Source organism: Theobroma umbraticum, unplaced genomic scaffold, assembly GCF_002168275.2.
Source record: "Theobroma umbraticum cultivar Fairchild unplaced genomic scaffold, ASM216827v3 scaffold_146.0, whole genome shotgun sequence".
NCBI lineage: Eukaryota > Viridiplantae > Streptophyta > Magnoliopsida > Malvales > Malvaceae > Theobroma > Theobroma umbraticum.
Genome location: NW_018397265.1, coordinates 7,791,389 through 7,810,524, shown reverse-complemented (window position 1 = coordinate 7,810,524; position 19,136 = coordinate 7,791,389). Strand labels below are relative to the sequence as shown.

The 19,136-nt window shown below is 37.4% G+C and overlaps 2 protein-coding genes and 1 long non-coding RNA gene across 3 annotated transcripts; 2 read left to right on the top strand and 1 right to left on the bottom strand.

Annotated features, from left to right (window-relative positions):
• Positions 1-2,388: 2,388 nt before the first annotated feature.
• Positions 2,389-10,138, top strand: LOC110422871 (uncharacterized). Its single transcript, XM_021436889.2, is given in 16 exon segments — positions 2,389-2,857; positions 2,860-2,993; positions 5,167-5,538; positions 5,621-8,309; positions 8,442-8,567; positions 8,570-8,782; positions 8,785-8,837; positions 8,839-8,891; positions 8,893-9,292; positions 9,294-9,624; positions 9,627-9,665; positions 9,668-9,756; positions 9,759-9,827; positions 9,829-9,898; positions 9,901-10,055; positions 10,057-10,138. Coding segments are annotated over 16 exon segments (4,890 nt in total). The 5' UTR covers positions 2,389-2,820; the 3' UTR covers positions 10,117-10,138.
• Positions 10,139-10,225: 87 nt separating this feature from the next.
• Positions 10,226-11,308, top strand: LOC149526826 (uncharacterized). Its single transcript, XR_016351636.1, has 2 exons — positions 10,226-10,405; positions 10,797-11,308. It is a non-coding gene; the product is annotated as an uncharacterized LOC149526826 (long non-coding RNA).
• Positions 11,309-12,967: 1,659 nt separating this feature from the next.
• LOC110422536 (rac-like GTP-binding protein ARAC8) lies at positions 12,968-17,422 on the bottom strand. Its single transcript, XM_021436492.2, has 8 exons — positions 16,922-17,422; positions 16,572-16,659; positions 16,271-16,380; positions 16,131-16,194; positions 14,778-14,842; positions 14,634-14,699; positions 14,078-14,172; positions 12,968-13,415 (listed from the first exon to the last, which is right to left on the bottom strand). The coding sequence occupies exons 1-8, from the start codon at positions 17,024-17,026 to the stop codon at positions 13,376-13,378; spliced, it is 633 nt and encodes a 210-aa protein (XP_021292167.1). The 5' UTR covers positions 17,027-17,422; the 3' UTR covers positions 12,968-13,375.
• Between the last annotated feature and the right edge of the window lie 1,714 nt (positions 17,423-19,136).

The window sequence follows — 19,136 nt, the reverse complement described above, 5'->3', positions numbered from 1 at the left end:
TTATGTTCTTCTCCTGTTTAGGCCTGAAAGGTCCCCTCGTGGCAACTGTTTCCGTGGGGTAACTACAAGCCTAGGTGTCCACGATGGGTTTGTATTGTTTTATCCCCCCTAGCATTCTCATTTCCGGCTACAAGGGCTGGGTTACATGTACCGTCAAATGTTCAAGAGAAAGTAAATAAGATATTTCGATCTCATATCTAACAGGTAGGCAAGGAATTAAGAAAATAATGATACCGTGACATACACACCAGCTATAGAAATAGTCCTTTTTTGGTATTATTAGGCTGTTTTTGTTGAGAGTTTGAGACCCCGTCCCTCCCCCGCAAACTAGAACAATAAAACATGTTTTGACGCAATAATGTCGCTGATAATGGGGGATGGAAGTGGCCCAAAATGCCGCTTTACACACGCAGAAGGGAAAGCGAAAAGGAAATGAGGATTGTGACTGCTAATGCTGCTCTATGGATCTAAAATCCTATTCTCCTCCAGGCCTAGAAACAAACTTCATTGCTTTGGGACCGCCTAGATGAGGACACAATACATCTTCTGTAAAAAGCACATCCCTTTTCCTTTATGGACCATCCTGAACAACACCAACAACCTTAGCCTTCAAATCTTATAGCAGCTTGCCTGCCAACTACACATTCAAAGAGCTGGCCTATACATCCCCCATGCCCTCTTTGATCTCTAGACCCTTTTTTGTTTCTCCAAATCTCAGTCATTCCAACACAATTTTCTTGGTATTGGGTACTCTTTTCTTTCATATAATTACACTCAATTCAATCTTGGTACATCAAGAATTAGGGTTGCCCCAATCTATCTACTCAAAGAAATAACAATGGGACTCAATAGCAATGGCTACAAATCCTCCCTAATCAACTCCCCATAATTTGCAAAGGAATTATCACATTTGTTTTCCCTCACCTTAAAATGGGATTGGATTAACCAACCCCACTACCATATTATTTCCACCAAAGGTGATGAATCCATCCATCAAACAAAATGCAAAAGCCCAAAAAAATAAAAGAAGAAGCAAATACAGGTAATATTCAAAGTTTGAAAATAACCAATTTAAGTGAATCATATTCAAATTTCAAAAAACATAAAATATATAAAATAAGAAATTATCTTTTACGTGAGAATGTAAATGAATCAAATGTAAATGAATCAAGTTATGTTTTATAAATTTACTATTTAAATAGTATAAAATTGATATCTAATTTGGTTTCAACCATTGTAACTTATCTATAATAACTTAAAATTTCGATTTTCGAACTTCAATTTTAGATAAAAAGTTACTCTTTACAATATTTTTCACCAAAACTCTTATTATATAATGTAGAACTTTACAAAATTCTTTTTGGTACAAAATACAAGAATCTAAGTTTAGAAAAATTGTGGTAGAGAATCTTATGGTACAAAGAAAGTTGTTTTACATTCTATGAGACAAGAGGGAAAGAAAAGATTGAAAAGAGAAAACAAAGGGGAAAGTGGGAAAGGGGGAATGGCACATGACAGGAAGAATTTAGAAGTCCCCCATCACCAATTGGAGTCAGGGTTTTTGTTTTCTAAAAAGAAATAAAATATATAAAAAAAAAAACAAGACAATATAAATTTGTATACCTCTTGCTTACTCAAGCAAAGAAATTAGACATGTGAAATTAGGTATTTGACAAGTAATATTTAGAGGTAGTAAGATATGAGTTTAGATAATGTTTTTAAATATAATCGGGTATTTATAAGATTTAATTACTTTATCAATTAAGAGTTCAAGTTAAGATATTTAAATAAAAATTATTCTAATTATTAGAAGAATTATAAAAATAAAAATAAAAAGTTTTCTCATGACAGAAACATAGCTCATTTTACATCAATTCCTTTGTTACTTTTTAGTAATGTGTGTTGGAACAAGGCAGGACAACCTTAACTTCTCCATCATATGCCCTCTTGAGAAATTGCAGCCCTCATTTATGTAAATTTACGACTTTACCCTCACATAAAAACATCATCCCAACTACCCACGTGGGTAAGGTTATCAACGCCCACCCTAGAGGAAAAACCCACCTAAAAATCAAAGCAAGGGGGGGAAGGAGAATAATAAAACCAAAACCTTAATTTTATCTGCCGTTGAAAATGGGAAGCCACGTTACGGGGAAAATAAAAGTCAAACGTTTCCCTTCCGCAAACACCCATCAGTCAACACTTTAAGCCTCAAATCGAGTCCAGTCCCGTTCAAGAATCCCACACACGTCATTTCATTTCCGTCACAGACGCGGGGAGGTTATCTGAACCCTTGTTGAGAACTTGCCCGAACTGCCCGATCTGCCCAACACCATTGCCCGGCCTGCCCTACCATGCACCCAAGTACACCTTTCCTTTTGCCGTCTCTCTCTGTCTCTCTCTCTCTTTCTTATTTTTCTCTCTCTCTTCTACAATTTTTTCTCTCTGTCTCTCTCTAAAAATCGAGCGAAAATTTTTATTTTTATTTCTCTCTCTCTCTCTCTCGATTTTCTCTCTCTTTAAATTTTAATTTTCTTTGGTTTTTAAAAATCTATAGATCGATAAGGCGGCTTGAGGAATCGAAACGCGGTGGATGGATCTGAGATTGAATTAGGTCGGGGAAAACGGAGAAATCGCGATCGAAGGGAATTAGGGCTTTGGATTTGTGATTGGGGGAAATTAGGGTTTGTTTAAGGGGAGAATTTTTGGAGATGGTGAAAGGTAGGGTTTTGGGTGGATCTAGGGTTTGGAATTGGTGAAAGAAAGGGGGGAAATTAAAGAGGGTGAAAAAGAAAGATAAAAAACAAGGAGGGGGGATTGATGGTACTCGAAGGGGAAAATGCAAGGCTATGCATGGGCGGGGAGGAGGTGAGGAGAGGAAAAGGGCACGGCACATGTGGACAGTCCCTACACGTGCAACGGCGGTTCTGAGTGGTGATGGTGGTGCTTCTCCCTCTTCTTCTTCTTCATCTGCTGTTAATTCTTTTTGCAAGGTATAATTTTTTTTGACTTTGATTTGATTTGATCGATTCGATTTTTCTTTTATTTTCTAGGGTTTTCCTTTCGTTTGCTAGTTGTTTTGTTTGTCTGTTTGTTGTTTTGTTTTGTCAGGTGATTTGATGAAGGGGGTTTTGTTAGATTGATTTGGGGAAATGAAGAAAGGGGTTCGATTTTGGTTGGGAGTTTTGAGATGGTGGCTTGATTGATGTGGGAAAGTGTTGAAATGGTCCTGATTTTCTTGGATTTTGTTGGCTTGGTTGGTTTGAAATTTGTGGATGATTTGTTGAGCTTTTTGGTGTAAAATTTAGGAAACCAACTGGGTTTTATGGGGAATTTGTAAATTTGGCTTGATTGTTGCGGTTCATATAGTTTTTCAGGCATTGCACGACATTATAATTTGGGTAAGATTGAGAAGCGTATGTTTCCTTGAGTAAATTTACATTTTCCACAAAATAAATCTTTTGTGTGCAAAATTATGATACGAAAATGATTTCTTTTTCGTTTCTTCTACTGGAAGCTATTCTACAGATAAAATGGTGCTTCATTGACTTTCTGAAATTTCCAATTGGGTATTTGGCGGAAAAGCTGCTTAGCATGCCGTGGGGTGTTTTTTCTTCACCCAAGTGAAAGGGAATTCCTGATATAAAGCGTTTGGGTGATGATAGAGATGTTTGGATTCTAGAGATATTTGGATTCTAGATAGGTCAATTGCAAATGCACCTGATTCTCGGGGATTGGCCTACTTTCAAGGAGTGATAAGGAGAAGTAATCACCATGCTTATTGTTGTTCAGAATATTGGAAAATTTTCCAATTTTGGGACAGCTTGAAACATGAGATTAGTCAGTTAGAAAATAGAATCTGGTTCATCATTTTGGAGGCAGAGAAGTAATCACCAGATTATTGTTGTTCAAAATATTGGAAAGATTTCCAAATTCCAATTTTCTGAACAGCTTGAATCATGAAGTGATTTAATTTAGTCCATAAAGAAATAGTTTTTGATTTCACTGGTTTAAAGACAGGGAATAGGAAAATATTACCATGTAAAGATCTATGACTCTTAGTAGAGGTAGATGTAGGCTACAGGTTTCACTTCTTAAATGCTACTAGTAACAAATTTGTTCTGGAGTAATTATTTACCAAAATTTCAAACTTGAAGGATATGCTGTCGGTGCCCTTCATAGTTTGGAGGGTGTTATTGCTCCACTAGGATGGCAGTGGATGCGGTAAATGCAATATTTGATTCTTAATTAATTATCATCTGCTGATTCGTAGGTCTTGTTCCTATAAGGCAAGTGCTGTGAGTTTCTTATAATGCATTCTGCTTTATTATAGGTAAAATGTATGTTGTATTATATGAAGCTAGCATAAAAGTCTTCCCATTTACATACGTGGTATAATCTACATGTATGTGAGTGAGGAGGTGGATGGTTTTTTTAATGCCAGATTTTTTTCTGGTAAAATGATCTGGAAATGTTACTAGCATCATATCTAATTACTAGTATATAGTTCACACATGCAGTCTAGAGAAATGTCATGATTCCCTTGATTGTGATGGTATAAGGTTTTTCAGATGTGGCGAGCTTTGAACGTATCTGAATTGTTATCATTTGTTTCTGTTGATGACCTGGGAATAATTTTTTGAATAACTGATGTTGTAATTTGCTCTTATATTTGTATTATAGTGGATTTATTACTTCCATAGTGTAATTATGGGTTAAAATGTATTGAAGCTTGTTGCCATCAGTTGTAGATTTACTGATGAGCAAAGTATTTGTTTAGCGAATTTGTTCATAAGCTGACCGGTCATACTTTAAATGGTGCTATATGCATCTCAGGAGTCTTTCTTTTTGAGTAAAGCTGGATTTACTGGAACTACAACCGCATATGGATGGTTGGACAATTTGCTAGTTGTTAGCTGAGGATAATTCTTTTGCCTTGGTTCTGTCTGTATGCAATTACCTTTTCCACTATGGTTAGGTTGCTTAGTGTTTACAGCTAGGAGTTGTTGGTGGTTTATAGAAATAACTGATCAATGCTAGTCTGGGTTGTTGATCAAGCATTTGTTTTCTCCATACAAATTCTTTTATATTCTCTCATGGATAAAATTCGCAAACCTGGTTAGTTGTTCAGTAGTTTACTGACATTACCTGTTTTCCTGCTAATAGGATGGACGCAAGATCTGTGTTGGTGACTGTGCTCTCTTCAAACCACCCCAAGATTCTCCACCTTTCATTGGAATAATTCGTTGTCTAATTGCTGGAAAAGAAAATAAGTTAAGGTTGGGTGTGAATTGGCTTTATCGACCCGCTGAAGTAAAGCTTGGCAAAGGCATCCTGCTGGAAGCTGCGCCGAACGAAATCTTTTATTCCTTTCATAAGGATGAGATTCCTGCTGCATCCTTACTCCATCCGTGTAAAGTTGCATTCCTTCCTAAAGACGTTGAACTTCCATCAGGGATTTGCTCATTTGTGTGCCGGCGAGTATATGACATTACAAACAAGTGTTTATGGTGGCTAACTGATCAAGATTATATTAATGTGAGTTTTAGATGATCTTGTGGAGATCAGATTTAGTTTAAATTTGTTGAACAGTTTTAGTTGATATCTTATCCTTTTACAGGAACGACAAGAAGAAGTAGATCAGCTATTAGATAAGACACGTTTAGAAATGCATGCAACAGTGCAGCCAGGTGGCCGTTCTCCAAAGCCAATGAATGGTCCGACATCAACATCCCAGGTAAAACCTGCTTCAGATAGTGTACAGAACAGTGCTTCCTCATTTCCTTCTCAGGGTAAGGGAAAGAAAAGGGAGCGTGGTGATCAAGGCTCCGAGCCTGTTAAACGGGAACGTACTAGTAAAATGGATGATGGGGATTCTGGTCATGGTAGATCAGAAATTAATTTAAAATCTGAGATTGCAAAAATTACTGAAAAGGGGGGACTAGAAGACTCTGAAGGAGTTGAGAAATTGGTGCAGCTTATGGTGCCTGAGAGAAATGAGAAGAAAATAGACTTGGTGAGCCGGTCAATGCTTGCCGGTGTGATAGCAGCCACGGACAAGTTTGACTGTCTTAGTCGTTTTGTTCAGCTTAGAGGGTTGCCTGTCTTTGACGAATGGCTCCAGGAAGTCCACAAAGGGAAGATTGGTGATGGTAGTGGCTCCAAAGATGATAGATCGGTTGATGATTTTCTTTTAACCTTACTCCGTGCACTTGATAAGTTACCTGTAAATCTTACAGCTCTACAGATGTGTAACATTGGCAAGTCAGTGAATCATTTGCGTAGTCATAAGAATTTAGAAATTCAGAAGAAAGCAAGGAGTTTAGTTGATACATGGAAAAAACGAGTTGAGGCTGAGATGGATGCTAAGTCTGGTTCAAATCAGGCTGTTCCCTGGTCTGCAAGACCTCGTATTTCTGAAGTTTCTCACAGTGGAAGCAAGCACTCTGGATCATCTGATGTTGCAGTGAAAAGTTCAGTAACACAATTTTCTGCCTCTAAAACTGGTTCAGTTAAGCTTGCTCAAGGAGAGACTGCCACCAAGTCTGCTTCTGCATCTCCAGGATCTATGAAGGCAGCAACATCGCCTGTGTCAGCCAGTACAAACTTGAAAGATGGACAGGCACGAAATGCTACTGCTGTTGGAACCACTGATCCTCAAACAACTGCAAGGGATGAGAAAAGCAGCAGTTCTAGCCAGTCCCACAACAATAGTCAGTCTTGTTCCAGTGATCATGCAAAGACTGGGGGAGTTTCTGGTAAGGAGGAGGCAAGAAGTTCTGCTGCTGGTTCAGGAACGGTGACTAAGATCTCAGGTAGTTCTTCACGGCATCGGAAATCAATTAATGGTTTCCCAGGGTCATCTGGGGTTCAAAGGGAAACTGGTTCTAGCAAAAATTCATCTTTGCACAGAAATCCAGCTTCAGAAAAAATATCGCAGTCTGGTTTAACATGTGAAAAGGCTGTGGATGCTCCTATGGCTGAGGGTAATAGTCATAAGTTCATTGTTAAGATCCCAAATCGGGGTAGAAGTCCAGCACAAAGTGTCAGCGGAGGATCTCTTGAAGATCTTTCTGTCATGAATAGCAGAGCATCTTCTCCTGTGCTTTCAGAGAAGCATGAACAATCTGATCGTAACACAAAGGAGAAGAGTGAGACTTATCGGGCAAATGTTACGACCGATGTGAATACTGAATCATGGCAGAGCAATGATTTCAAAGATGTGCTGACTGGGTCTGATGAGGGAGATGGTTCACCTGCAGCTGTTCCTGATGAAGAACACTGTAGGATTGGAGAAGATGCTAGGAAAACAACTGAAGTTACAAAAACTGCTTCCTCATCTTCAGGAAATGAACTTAAATCAGGGAAACTGCAGGAGGCTTCTTTCAGCTCCATAAATGCTCTAATTGATAGTTGTGTCAAGTACTCTGAAGCCAATGCATGCATGCCGGTTGGGGATGATGCTGGAATGAATTTGCTTGCTAGTGTGGCTGCTGGGGAGATTTCTAAGTCAGATGTGGCTTCGCCAATTGATTCTCCACAAAGAAATACCCCTGTTGTTGAGCACTCTTCCACAGGCAATGATACAAGACTAAAACCTTCTGCTGGGGATGATGTTGTTCGAGATCGAAATCAGTCTGTTGAGGGTGCAGATGATGAACATCTGAAGCAGGGTACTGTTGCCGGTAATTCATGGGCTAAGAATGCAGACTGTAAGACTGGTTCGTCTCAAGAAAAATCTGGAGGAGAGCTGAATGAGCACTTAACTTCATCAAGTATGGGTTTGCCACAGACTGCAGACCAGTGTCTTGAAAATGGTAAATTGAAGGAAATTGTAACAGCTGCTTTAGTCAATTTGCCCTCTGGAAGCACTGTGGAGAAAACTACTGATGTTGGAGATTCCAAAGAGCATCTGGAGAAAAAGGCTGGTGGAGTGGATGATGATAGCAGTTTGGATACGAAACAAAAGGGGAGCACTTCTCTGGTAAATGAAGATAAGGTTGTTGATCCAGGTGTAAAAGTTGAGAAAGAAGCGGTTGATGGATCTTCATCTGTACCTTCTATGGAAGTTGATGTTGAGGACAAGAAAAATGTCACCGAAGGTTTGGATAGAAGTTTGCAGACTCATCAGAAGGCAGCAGCTGTTACTGGAAATTCCACGAAGGGAGCAGATAAAGAAGCATTGCCTCCTGGTCCTGCTAAAGATATTGTTTTGGAAAAGGTTGGTGAAGTGAAGCCAGAGAAGGATGTTGAGACTGATGCACGTAGTCATGTCGCTCACACTGACAAGCAAAAACCTGAGTGGGAAAGTAATGCTTCTCCTTTTATTGATGTTTAAATTAAATTTGAAGTGCTTATTATTTTACCCTTCTTTTTTCTTTTGCAATTTGTATTTATTCATCACTAAAATTGGTAATTGAATTGTATCTGTTGTGGTTCAGCTGTCACAGCTCGTAAAGGTGAGCAGGTGGAGGAGAATTTAGAATGTAGCGAGGTTCATGAACCACGCGGTGGACCATCTCCTTGTAAGGTATCACCCACAGTAATGGAAACAGAACAACCCACGAGGACAAGGGATCTAAGTTGACTGTTGCAGAGGCAGATGAAGCAGAAGAACGTACATCAACCACTACAGATGCTCCTGCAACAGGTGGTGCGGACACAGATGCAAAAGTAGAATTTGACTTGAATGAAGGCTTTAATGCGGATGAGGCAAAATTTGGGGAGCCAAATAACTTGACAGCACCAGGATGTTCAGCCCCTGTCCAATTAATTAGTCCATTGCCTTCACTGTTTCTTCTGTGTCTAGCAGCCTTCCTGCTTCGATTACTGTTGCTGTCTGCTGCAAAAGGGCCATTTGTTCCTCCAGATGACCTACTGAGACTAAGGGGAACTTGGTTGGAAGGGATCGGCAGCCACAAGTGCTTTTCGGCCTGCTGAGCCCCGAAAGTGTCTGGATATGCCCCTGGGTACAAGTAATGCTTCCATGCCTGATGCTACTACTAGCAAACAAAGTCGTCCTCCATTGGATATTGATTTGAATGTACCTGATGAGAGAGTCCTGGAGGATTTAGCTTCCAGGAGTTCTGCTCAGGGTACAGACTCTGCACCAGACCTTACAAATAATCGTGATTTAACATGTGGTTTGATGGGTTCTGCACCCATTCGCTCTTCTGGGGGACTTGATCTTGATTTGAATAGAGTTGATGAGCCTACCGATTTGGGTAATCACTCAACTGGCAGTAGTCGTAGACTGGATGTCCCTATGCAGCCTGTGAAATCATCATCAGGTTATTCTTAATGGTGAGGCAAGTGTCCGCAGGGACTTTGATTTGAACAATGGGCCTGCTGTTGATGAGGTGAGTGCTGAACCATCATTATTTAGCCAGCATAATAGAAGCAGCAATGTGCCATCTCAACCACCAGTTTCCAGCCTGCGGATAAACAATACAGAGATGGCAAATTTCTCATCATGGTTTCCTACAGGGAATACATACTCGGCTGTCACAATTCCATCAATCTTGCCTGATAGAGGAGAACAGCCTTTCCCAATTGTTGCAACTGGTGGGCAACCAAGAGTGTTGGGTCCCCCTACTGCTGCCACCCCTTTTAATCCCGATGTCTATAGGGACCTGTGTTGTCATCTTCACCAGCAATGCCTTTCCCTCAGCGCCTTTCCAATATCCTGTTTCCCATTTGGAACAACTTTCCTTCTCAACCAGCTTTTCAGGCGGTTCAACAACTTATGTTGATTCATCTCTAGTGGAGGCTTTGGTTTCCCCCCAGTCTCGCAGTTATTAGGACCTGGTGGTGCTGTTCCCATCCCATTACGCAAGGCCCTATGTTGTTAGCCTTCCAGATGGTAGTAATAATAGCGGTGCTGAGAGTGGTAGGAAATGGGAAGGCAAGGTCTAGACTTAAATGCTGGGCCTGGAGGCCCAGATATAGAAGGAAGAGATGAGACATCACCTCTTGCATCTAGGCAACTGTCTGTTGCCAGTTCACAGGCCCTGGCAGAAGAGCAAGCAAGAATGTATCAGGTGGCAGGTGGCATATTTGAAAAGGAAGGAGCCTGAGGGAGGATGGGATGCATACAAGCAATCTTCATGGCAGTAGGAATACTTCAATGTCACAATTTGGTGAAGCTTGTAAGTCATTTATGTTTTTCTCAGCTTCTTTGGCAGGGTCTTTAATCCCGCACCCCCCACCCTCCCCCCCCAAAAAAAAAATACCAATTTGCTACTTCAATGCCCACTCTCTTGATAGTGGCAGGGGAGAGATGATATTAGAAACAAGCAATTCATCTGTGACGAATTTTATGTTTATTTCATTTTCAGTTCTTCAAGGATAGGCATTGGCTAACCCCCAGAAGTCATCTAACCTGTGTGCGCTTCGAGGATGGGTGGTAAGTGAGCCATTTGATGTTGTTCATAGTCTCCGACCCCCAACTTTTCGCTGTATCAACTGTATCGTAAAAGAATCTCTTCGGGGTTTTCAAGCCATTTGTTCCTTGAATTTGTTCTGGATGCAGATCAGTTTCCCCTTTGTAGATATTATAACTGTTGAAAAGCATGCGCTATGTTGCCCAGACATTAGAAATTGGTGCCCATACTGGTTTTTAGTGCATATCTTTCTTGCCTTTTTTTTTCTCTTTTAATTTTTTCCCGATTAAAATGGTCACCGAATTTTGATACTCAAGCCTTTTCTGATCTGGCATGACTTAGTTGCTCTCTGGTTGATGTTGTATTCTAATCTTATTTAATTTATCAACTCTAATTGTAGTTCATCTGCTACAGTTTTAGTTCCTACCAACATTGCTATCAATGTTCTTATAAGGTATTTGGCACTCAGACTGCATTGAAGTGTGACATTGCAATTTCACCTCTATTGGCCCGTGTTGACCTTACCAGTGGCAACTATGTCATTCTTCTTTCCAAGTGTGTTCGCTACTTTGCTTGATATTTCTGTTGATTGATGCGGGTAGGTCAAACAGACTAAGGAGGCTTTGTTTATAATCTGGATTTGGAACTTGCAGTCAGTAATTGGCATGTCATATCCACAAGAACTTTCTTTTGCCAAAATCTTATATATATTAATATTAATAGGAAGCAGTAATGTAATGATTCATGCTTTTGTATATGACTGGGCAGAATGTCATGTAATCTTTTATCAGAAAATTCGTAATCCTGCTGCCTTTGTGAAACTTGGACATATTGTACGGCAGGAGCTTGTGATGTTTCTTTTTGGTGGATGTTCCGGATTTGCTCTATTCATTAAGGTAACAGAAAAGGATCCAAAGATTATTATCTGTTGATTGTGTTGGGGTCTTCCACGTGCTGGTAGGGTTTTGGGCAACAGCTAAATTTGGAGATTTAGCAGTAGATTTTCATGCATGTAAAAGCGAGGGCTGATTCTGCAGTTCAACTCCTTCCAAAACGAAGGCCTTAGCCCTTCATGTTCTATAACCCAACTGAAAAGCTTCGAATTGAACAGCCCATCTGTTTCTTAACACAGCAGTGGCCTTAAGAGTTTCATTTTGGAGAAAAAAAGGTCTAAAAAATGCTACCGAACCGTTTTAGCTTTGTGTGACCTGTGGGAGAGCTATCTAAAACAAGGTTAAGATGCACATGGTGAATCTGGCATCGGAAATCAGTTTAGCCTATAGTTTTCTGATACGCACGTATTTAGATCAGAAAAGACAAGGTGCGATGGTTTCAAATAGGGAGTCATGCGAATCCCATATCGTATGCTCTAGCTTAGCTTGTAGAGATATAAATTTTACATGGAAAAAGGCTTCTAAGGGAGAGAGTTAAGGGAAAATGTCATGATCATAAAAAGAAGTCATGAATTTAGAATCAGTTATGTGTTACAGTAAGATTTGGCATTTAATAATTTATATGACCTTTAACTTGTGAGAGATTTTTTGTGAGATAAAAAACGTGAAGTTGACGAGTATTTGAACATTTGATTTATTGATTGATACATGATTTCTTGTTTAAAAAATAAAGTTTGAATATTTCTTCTTTTAATTAAAAAAAAAAGAGGTGAAGTTGGCGGGTCAACGCAGACAAGGGTTGATAGGACAATTTATGAGCCATAAATTCTACATCGAAGAAAAGGAGCCAAGATAAGATATTATTGTTTAAGAGGAGAGTTGACATTGAAGAGAAACTTTCAAGAGAAGATGTTATGGTTTTAAGAGGATTCAACATCAAAGAGAAGCTTATGAGAAGTCAAAGGAAAGATATCATAGTCTTAGAAAGAATTATGAATCTCACATCAATTATGTATTAAAATAAAATTGAGCATTTAATGGTTCACAAAATATAAAATTTGGCAGAGTCATTTGTTGTTTGAATTACAGTGATAAGTGACAAGAGTTCTTCAGGCAAACTACCCTTAAGATGAGCCTAATCCAGTTCATAAAATTTTGAGGAGCCATTTGTTGTTGAGAATCGCATTGATAAGTGATTAGAGTATTTCAGGCAAACTGCCCTTCAAGATGAGCCTAATCCAGTTCATACAAAGTAGTAATTGGTTAAATCTTGGTTTTGATCCCAGGTTCAAGAGTAAATCTCTAAATTACTTGACAACTTCCATAGAAATGGGCTTCAATGACATTTGTAAAGATCACCTAAGTCCGAACCTAATAATCTTTCGAACAAATATCTTCAATCTCTATCCTGGATAGTTTGATATCTCTTTCATAATTTGGAGTCATGTGTTCAGTAAATTTTTTATATCAAAGTCACTCTTGTATTATGTTATTTGTTTCTACTGAGGTTAAGATTTTTAATTAATAACTGAACACAACAAGAGTGGGACAAAGGATTTTATTCAATCTTTGAGGATTTGGGGCCTGCATAATACTGTCCAAAAGCAGAGAAACCTGATCTCATCTCATGGTTTCAGGGTTATTGAACTGAAAAAGTCTCCATAATTGGAAAATTACACAATACAAAGTGGGTACAAGTAGCAGAACAGATTTAAGAATGTAAAACATCAACTTAACAAAGCTATAGGTAGTTTCCTATTAACAGAAAAGTCAAACCAGATTTTTTTTTTTCTCTTTCCATGCATAGTAACAGAAAACCTAGAAGAAGTATCTACTTGTGACAAAGCCACTGAGCTTCAACTCTTTACAAGAAATCAAGACAGTAAATTAGCTGCAGAATATCTTCTTTCACAATAATTAGACCGTAAGATTAGAAATGGAAACAACCATAAAGTGACTTTCAGGGAGAACTATGCTGTGTAATCTATTAAAACCGATGCACAAAAAGCAAACTCAGCTTGATCCTGATGGCTTGAACAATCTCTAGGCGATGCATTGGCAATATAGTACTAGGAGCATTCGGTTTGAAGGTAAGATATCTCACTTAAGATGCACAAGGTTCCTTCCACAGAAGACGTTTCTGCAATTTTGAATCGAAACCAAATCATGCCTAGGAACTAATGTGGCTCTGGATTAAAAAACAAACAAGGTGTACAACAAATTTTTGACAGTAAATTTGCTTAAGTAATACTAATTTTTCAGTAAAAGCATTGGCATAGACATACAATAAGTCAAATGAAAGCTAAGCATGCAATGAGCCTTCTTGAGCCCACAATCAAGTATCTGCAAGTGACTAGCCAGTTAGGAATTGTTATTACTTCTATTTGATCTGACAGAACAGTCGAGATGGCTCCAACAGATATAACAAATGAGAGAATGCAGAAGCACAAATATGCATTCAGCATGCAAAATATGAAAAAGATACAATTTTTCAAGGAATTTATGAGAGCATTCGTAGTGCTGAATGTTGATGATGTGCAGACCAAACAAGCCATGTTATATCTAAGCTACTCAAAATTGAGTCTAGCTAATGCATTTCTTAAAATTCAAAATATGTTACAGACATATTCAAATGCACTGGCAACATTTATAAATTACCACCTTAATAAGTGCCTTTGGGCACTCATATAGTTACTATTAAAATTTCCCAACAGAAAATGGAATGTCATGCCAGAAAATTTCACATATCACACAATCAGAAGATAACAAGCACCCAGAAGTTTAAGAAAAGAATATACTGACATTAGGCATCCTCGACTTGGCTTTTTCTTCTCCTTTTGTTTCTGGGGAGGCTTGATGACTACCTTGATTGCAGCATCAAAAACTGCTTTAACATTCTGCAAAATTGAGGAAATGATTACGGAAAAAATTCCGTGCTCTTTGAGCAAAATTAACAAAGGCAATCTCCCACAGAAATAAAGACGTATGAAGCAAAGGATATCCTGTGTTCTCAGGTAACCAGGAACAAAACTGCCCAATTCTTATAAAGACTGGCATAAGGCCAAGATTTGAGTCTGAAATACAAAGGCATAAAGGAAAAGTCTAAAGAACATCTTCATTATTAAATAGCATAATGCATATTAATAGAGACTGGGCATGACTCATACTAGTAGAGACTGACTTAACAAGTTATCAAGTCCAAAAAAAAGGGGTCCACGTCTATAAACCAATGTCACCAAAACTCCTCCAATATTTTCCTAAAGAGAGCTAAATCTCCAGGCGCCTTTAATAGAGACTAGATTATTGTGGTGGGATGACACTAATGGAAGTTACTGTCTATTACCAAGTTTTTACATACCTGCTGAGTTTTTGAGCTGCACTCGATGTAATAAGCAGCACCAATCTGTTTGCGGAGTTCCTCGCCCTGTTTTAGTAGGATGATTAAGGTATTAAAACACTGATAAGATCTACTACACAGTCAACCAATGGATAGAAATCATACCTGTGCAGGGCTAACAGGCAGCAACCCAGGATGATCAGCCAGATAATGTTTATCCTCACGAAGATCTATTTGTACATTTTAACAGGACATCAGTATTTTATCCAGCAAATAATCACATACAAATTGCAATTTTTCCGAAAATACCAAATTAACTCTGAAAGGCACCTTTAGAAGGACAGGGCTCATTTGAATCCGAATTCAAAAGGGCACCTTAAATGCAGGTATCAAATGAGGGCAGTAATAATCCCTTTTTGAGAAGATGAGAGAGCCCAACATTTTTATTTCTACATGAAAGCAGTTAACTGTCTATTTGGTCCATTAACTGGAGAAGTGGTGTGTCAAGCAGAATTTAAAATATGGAACAAGAAAATAGAGCAGAAAATTCGTCAGGCATATGCAATTAACTATGAACACTCAACCCTTTCAAGAATGAAAAAGAATGGAGAAAAGAAGATGCTAAGTTTTGACTGGAAGTGTCACACTATTATCCAGAAATAAGTGTCCACTAAAATTCTGAACTTGATAATCTGGTTCTTTTACAGACGCAATTGACAACAATTCTCTAATCTCTATGTGCCTTAAATTTTACATGTAGTTTTCTGATGGAATGACCATTGTTAGATCAAAACAAGATGAAACTATCAACTTCAGAAGCTTTGCCTTTAAAATGCTAATTGAGGATCAATCATTCACAATGAACCAACATTATTTGAATGTAACAATAATTCATATAACCAAGCCTCAGATCAGACCCAAGGTTATTACAAAACAGCATCAGATCCTCACCTACTTAGATTTGATAGACAACACCCTCTCTGCTTCACAGATACAAGGGCATATTTTCTGTTTTTCTACTACTCTTAACTGCCTACATCCTAGTTCCTTCTGCCTTCACAGGACACGTAACTTGGATTAAACTAAATTTCGAGTGCTTCAAGTAGTTTTTTAACAAAAATTTCCCATCATACACAGTAACCAGTATCACTTCCACTGCCTTTTAATACATTTATTGCCTCCTCTCTGTCTCCTCTGTACTAACTAAAATCTCCAATTCAGATGAATTGACAAACAAAGACTGCATTAAGAAAATATTCTATTAATATTTCCATAGTTAAATATAAAATTCCTTACAGCATTTATTAGAAGTGGTCAGTGCAATTATTACTGCTACGTTAAATTATGCATATCATTTACTTTTCAAACTATAAGTAATCAAAAGTTCAAAACTTTTGGGATTCAATGTCTGATATCTGGATATGCTACTCTACTACAATATGAGGAACTAAATCAGTATTGAATTTGACTGAAAATGCATTGATTTTGGAAATGCTAACGATGCGGTTGCCCACTTACCCAATTTGGTGCCAACCAGAACCACAGGGACACCGGGGGCGTAATGTTGGAGTTCAGGGATCCACTGTCAGAAAATTGCAGAACATAAGCATAACACATCACAATTGTTCAAAGAACATAAAGATCCAGGATAAATTCACCTTTTTTAGTACATTTTCATAGCTTGCTCGACTAACTAGTGAGAAAGCTAAGACAAAGACGTCTGCCCCTCTGTAGCTCAGAGGCCTTAATCTATTGTAATCCTCTTGTCCTACAAAAAGTCATCAAAACTTCAAAACAATTTTAAGACAGTGTAGTTACCAAATTTGACAAGGAAAAAAAAAAAGAAAAGAAAAAACAACTGTCATTGGAAAAGCCAGTGCCAAGACTGACTGTAAAATGAAGCTCCTTTTAGTACAGTTTTCAAGAAGTAGAGGATAAAACTTGAAGTAGAATTGATACCAGCCGTATCCCAAAGACCTAAATTCACAGTAGTGCCTTCAACTACAACGTTTGCACTGAAGTTATCAAAAACTGTTGGTATGTAATCCTGACAACAAAGCACAACAGAGTCTCAGAATTCTAAGAAAAGTTAGCTAGTTTGAGAACCCAACAGGACAACTTTTCATGATCATAAACAAGTAAGCAAAAAAACATATCCTGGAACATAAAGTTGGAAACTTTGTAAGAAACAAGATGAAAAACCAGGACAAATTGAAAACTTTCGATGCAAAAAAACCTTAACAGACAACAAAAAAAAACACCAAAACTGAGATACCCAGAGAGATAATAAGGGAGAACAAAGAACATACAGTAGGAAACTTGTTACTTGTATAGCAAATGAGCATGCAAGTCTTGCCAACAGCTCCATCTCCCACTGTTACACACTTGATGAACCTTGAAGCACTTGAAGCCATTGAAACACAAAAAACAAAGCAAATACAGAAGAAAAAAACAAATGGGTAGTTTGGTTGGGGGGATAAATTTATGGCCTTTTGCTTTGTTTTTTTTTTTTTTTTTTTTTTAAAAAAAAATTTAAGATTTAGAGACAAAGAGAGAGTGAGAGAGAAGAGTGGTGGTGGATCACATGATTCTCACTCATTTCATTTCCCCTGTATCAATTTTATTACTACTTACTTTTCTTTTTGGGGTTAAATTCAAACAACTCCTGCCTCATTTAAATTGGAAAAACATTCTTTTATCTCTTGAAATTTAATTGAGAATACACTCATCTTCTTTATGTTGATTGCATGTTTACTAATAATTTATGTTGAAATGGAGGTCAAACTGTTCTAAAGTTTCTTAGGCTACATGTTTAGTAATTTTGAAGTATAACCTGTGTTTCATTTGTCTTGTCTATTGTTGAGGAAAGCAACCCTTACTAGATGCATGAACCTTAAAGTGTTTTTCTTTTATCTCTCCATTTTTTTTTTGCCTTCTGAAGACTTAAAAAGTAGTTTTAAGAAGAACATAAAATAGTCTTAAAGACTTTTCACCATAGTTCTTTTGTCAATTTCACCATAAACAATTGGTGACAGACAAATATAATAGGAAATTCACAATGCATAATTCTGAATTCTGATACTGTCATGTAATTAAATTATATGTCATACGAATAAAAATCATCAATTAATAATAAATTTGATGATAATTAATTTCTCAACATCTGATAATTTTAACTACAGCATTGAACATAGGATTGGGTCCACAACTAGAATCCCATTGAAGCTATACCTACTACATTAAATAGATTGATGGGCAGAGCTCTTGAGGCAATTAGGCTTTAGGACCACCAAAGGCATTATTATTATAGTTATTATTGTTATTATTATTGTTGCTGTTGTTGTTGTGTAAATTTGAGAGGAATGCATAAATAAAATATGAATGATTGATATAGAGGTTTAGGGACCATTGACAGAGGGGAGCCACCAATCAAACCATTCTCTTGTACACATCAGAGGCGTTGAACCTAAGCTGATTCTTTAATGTTATTCCCCTTGGAGTTGGACCAGGGTGGTATCGACCCTTTCGGTTCTTCATTTATTTCGATTTAATTGAGGAGCTTGCTATACATTCAGACCTATCAACTTGGTTTTGGTTCCAACCATTCACGCTGTTCCTTTTCTATTAAACTATATGAGCAAAAATGATAATTAATTTCAAGTACCATACCAGACAACATATTAGGTATACCCCCCTCATCAATCTAGACCAAACCAAATGTAGTACGTGCGAATGTGTTGTTGAAGGAAAGGAAGAAGAAGTAAACAACACAAGGGACAAAAGTAATTAAGCTCCTTTTGTTTGTTTGTGTAATTGCTCAATTATGTCTATTCAATTCATATACAACTTTGATTTTGTTGGTATATTTTTAAAATAATGTCTCTTAATATGAAAAATATTTTTTTATATGAAAAGTTATGATTATTCAAAAATCATATTAATCAAAAGGTTATGTCATATTATTAGATTGTAAATGGTTTTTCGTGCGGAAGGTTACGTTTCTTGACAAGGTAACATATTAGAAAAACTTTTCTAAATTGAAAAAATTATGTAATAATTGAAAAAGGTTACAATTCAAAAGTTTAGATATAAAAAGTTATTTTTATACATTATAGCTCAAAAGTTATATTTTATGAAATATCTTTATTTAAAGAAGTCTAAATTCATTATAATCTACTTGTTATGTCAAACAACATTGCAACTCTCATCGGATGTGTTTAACGGTCTACTTTCGTAAATTATAAGATGAAATTACACGTTATTTTCATTGTATTCTAAAATTATTCATATAATTACTTTTTGTATAACGAATGATGGGGGGGGGGGAATAGATAATGTTTACAAAGACACATCTTGAAGTAAATTTTGCCCGTTCAACTAAACCCTATTTGCACCAATAGGTTTAAGGATGCGTGAAAATAGATACAACGAGAGTTACTTGTTTTTAAAAAAGAAATAATGAAAAAGCAATATTGGAAAACAAAAAGTTAGAGAACAAAAAAATTGATAAAGAAGAGGTAATAA

Coding starts and splice junctions, on each gene's coding strand:
- LOC110422536 (XM_021436492.2), bottom strand. CDS start 17,026: ATGGCTTCAAGTGCTTCAAGGTTCATCAAGTGTGTAACAGTGGGAGAT. Junction 16,660..16,921: donor CAAGTAACAAGTTTCCTACT/GTATGTTCTTTG, acceptor CTTTGTTGTCAG/GATTACATACCAACAGTTTT. Junction 14,173..14,633: donor GCAGCTCAAAAACTCAGCAG/GTATGTAAAAAC, acceptor TCAATTTTGCAG/AATGTTAAAGCAGTTTTTGA.